We start from the raw sequence: 2,161 nt of genomic DNA on the forward strand, positions 1-2,161 counted from the left end.
TTCTTTCTCATGATGTACCAAACTGTAGATTTTGCCACTCCTAGTATTGTAGCAATTGTTTTTTTCCGTTTTTGCAGGTAAAGGATGGCTTGTTTCACCTGAATGGAGAGCTCCTTTGACTGCATGTTGTTTGAATCTCACATACAAGCAATCAACTCCAGGCCTTTTATCAGCTTAATTGATGATGACATAATGAAGGAATTGCCCACACCAGCTCATGAAATAGCCTTTGAGTCAACTGTCCCAATTACTTTTGAGCCCCTGAAATGAAGCGATTGTGTTAAAAAAGGCTTTAGTTCCTCACATTTTTAAAATCTTTTTGTTCAACCCACTGAATTAAAGCTAAAAGTCTGCAGTTCAACTGCATCTGAGTTGTTTCATTTAAAATTAGTTGTGGTGATATGCAGAACTCCAAATTAGAAAAAAGTTGTCTCTGTCCAAATATTTATTTTTTTGTTTTATCCATCCCTCTGCAGCTCTTCCAAAAGTTTTATCTTTCTTGTGGGTATATGAAGCAGATATATGGCAATTCTCTTCCTTTCCTGTGGCAGCTGTGTATTCTCCCCTTCCCCAGAATCTCCTTGAAACCATTTATTAATGACAAGTAGCGTGCTCACAGCACCAGCATCTGTTCTTATCAGAGCTTTGGATGTGGTGTATAAAGAGGTCTCCTAATGCTTCCTCAAGCAGCTTTGACAGAAGCAGAAATAGGACGGTTGATGCAGGCTGACTATAACACCTAGGCAGTGCTGCACTTGGGAAATCCACTTTTGAGGTAGTGACAATTTTAAAACTGTAGAACTAAGAACTCTAAAAAGTAAACTGTTTTTTTTTTATTTTTTTTTTAAGACTGTGGGTCTAAAAGGAATGCCCAGATTAGAAAAGCAACCAAGTAGAATGAAAAGAAAACAAACAAACAAAAAAACGAGACAATAAAAAAAAGTTTTAAGTAGTATGTGATTATTAAAGCTAAATATCACAATGTGCTTAAAGATTCCATTCAGAGGTTAGAATATGGAATAGGAGTTCACAGTTTGTTCTGCAACTTGGCTACAAAGCAGTATGAAAAGCTACTAATTGACAAGGTGTTTAAACTTTTTCCTGCAACCCATTTGATCCAATCCAATAAACTATTAATAACTGTACATTACAATTTGCAAACAGATTATGCTTACACATATTCCTTGCAAAACATGGAATTGTTTTTTACATACAAAAGTTCCTTACCATCAGATTTGTCTAGCTCAATTCGGCACGTTAGCCATAACTGCTGGTTATATGTTGACAAGATTGGGGATTCCAGAGAATAATGGCCAACCTTGAAATGACAGAGATTAAGATCATCATACTAAACCCAAACAGACAGAAAACTACAGCAAAATCAAAATAAGGATTTAAATAAAAATTCATGAAAGCATTTCCCCAACTTCCCCACCAACCACCACACTAATGTACTGTGAGCTGTGGATATAGTAATTATAGCAGGGGTACCCTGAAGACCTGAAAGTATTTAAGTGTTCCCTTATGTTAAAAAGATTCAAAAAGGGCTGGACTAGAGGAACCTACAACAAATTATGATCATCAGCGAGTCTGGCAAACACTTACTGCGTTACATGTTGCAGACACTGAGATCAGAAACAGTCATCCTCTAAAATCTGATCAGAAACTGACACTTTGGAAAATGTTAAATGATGTAGTTCACTGCATCCAGTGGTTCATTTTGTGGAAACCTAGGTCACTGAAGAACTGACTTCAAAGGGAAGTTTTCTCCTTATTTGCAGCATAAGAAGTAGGAGGGTTATATTATTATTCTACCTTTTGTACTGTTATTTAGGCTGGGGAGGGTGAAAGTTAAGTGAGTACTCCAGCAAGATGAATTTGACTATGTTCGCTAGTTGTATATAAAATACATTTATTATAAAGGGAATACACTGCTGCTTTAAACTGTAATTGATTTTTATTGTTTTTTCAGACTGAAATTCATGTTCATTTATAAAATGAAACGGTGAACAGATATGTTTGATGGTGATCTTTATTTAGCGCGTAGTTTAAATAGTTTAGTTGGTTCCCTAGATAATGCTGGCCTTTTGGTCTCCGGTTAAAATTTTATTTTAACATCCCATACTAGGAAGTTGACTTGCACACAAATACTGGCAAAAAA

The 2,161-nt window shown here is 35.8% G+C and overlaps 1 protein-coding gene across 1 annotated transcript in view; it reads right to left on the bottom strand.

Annotated features, from left to right (window-relative positions):
• TMEM181 (transmembrane protein 181) overlaps positions 1-2,161 on the bottom strand; it is a gene marked incomplete in the record, with an annotated part of 34,578 nt that overhangs the window by 17,123 nt on the left and 15,294 nt on the right. Inside the window, 1 exon segment of the mRNA XM_072409364.1 lies at positions 1,228-1,318. Coding sequence (XP_072265465.1) covers positions 1,228-1,318 — 91 coding nt within the window.

Source organism: Pyxicephalus adspersus, chromosome 4, assembly GCF_032062135.1.
Source record: "Pyxicephalus adspersus chromosome 4, UCB_Pads_2.0, whole genome shotgun sequence".
Taxonomy (NCBI): Eukaryota; Metazoa; Chordata; class Amphibia; order Anura; family Pyxicephalidae; genus Pyxicephalus; species Pyxicephalus adspersus.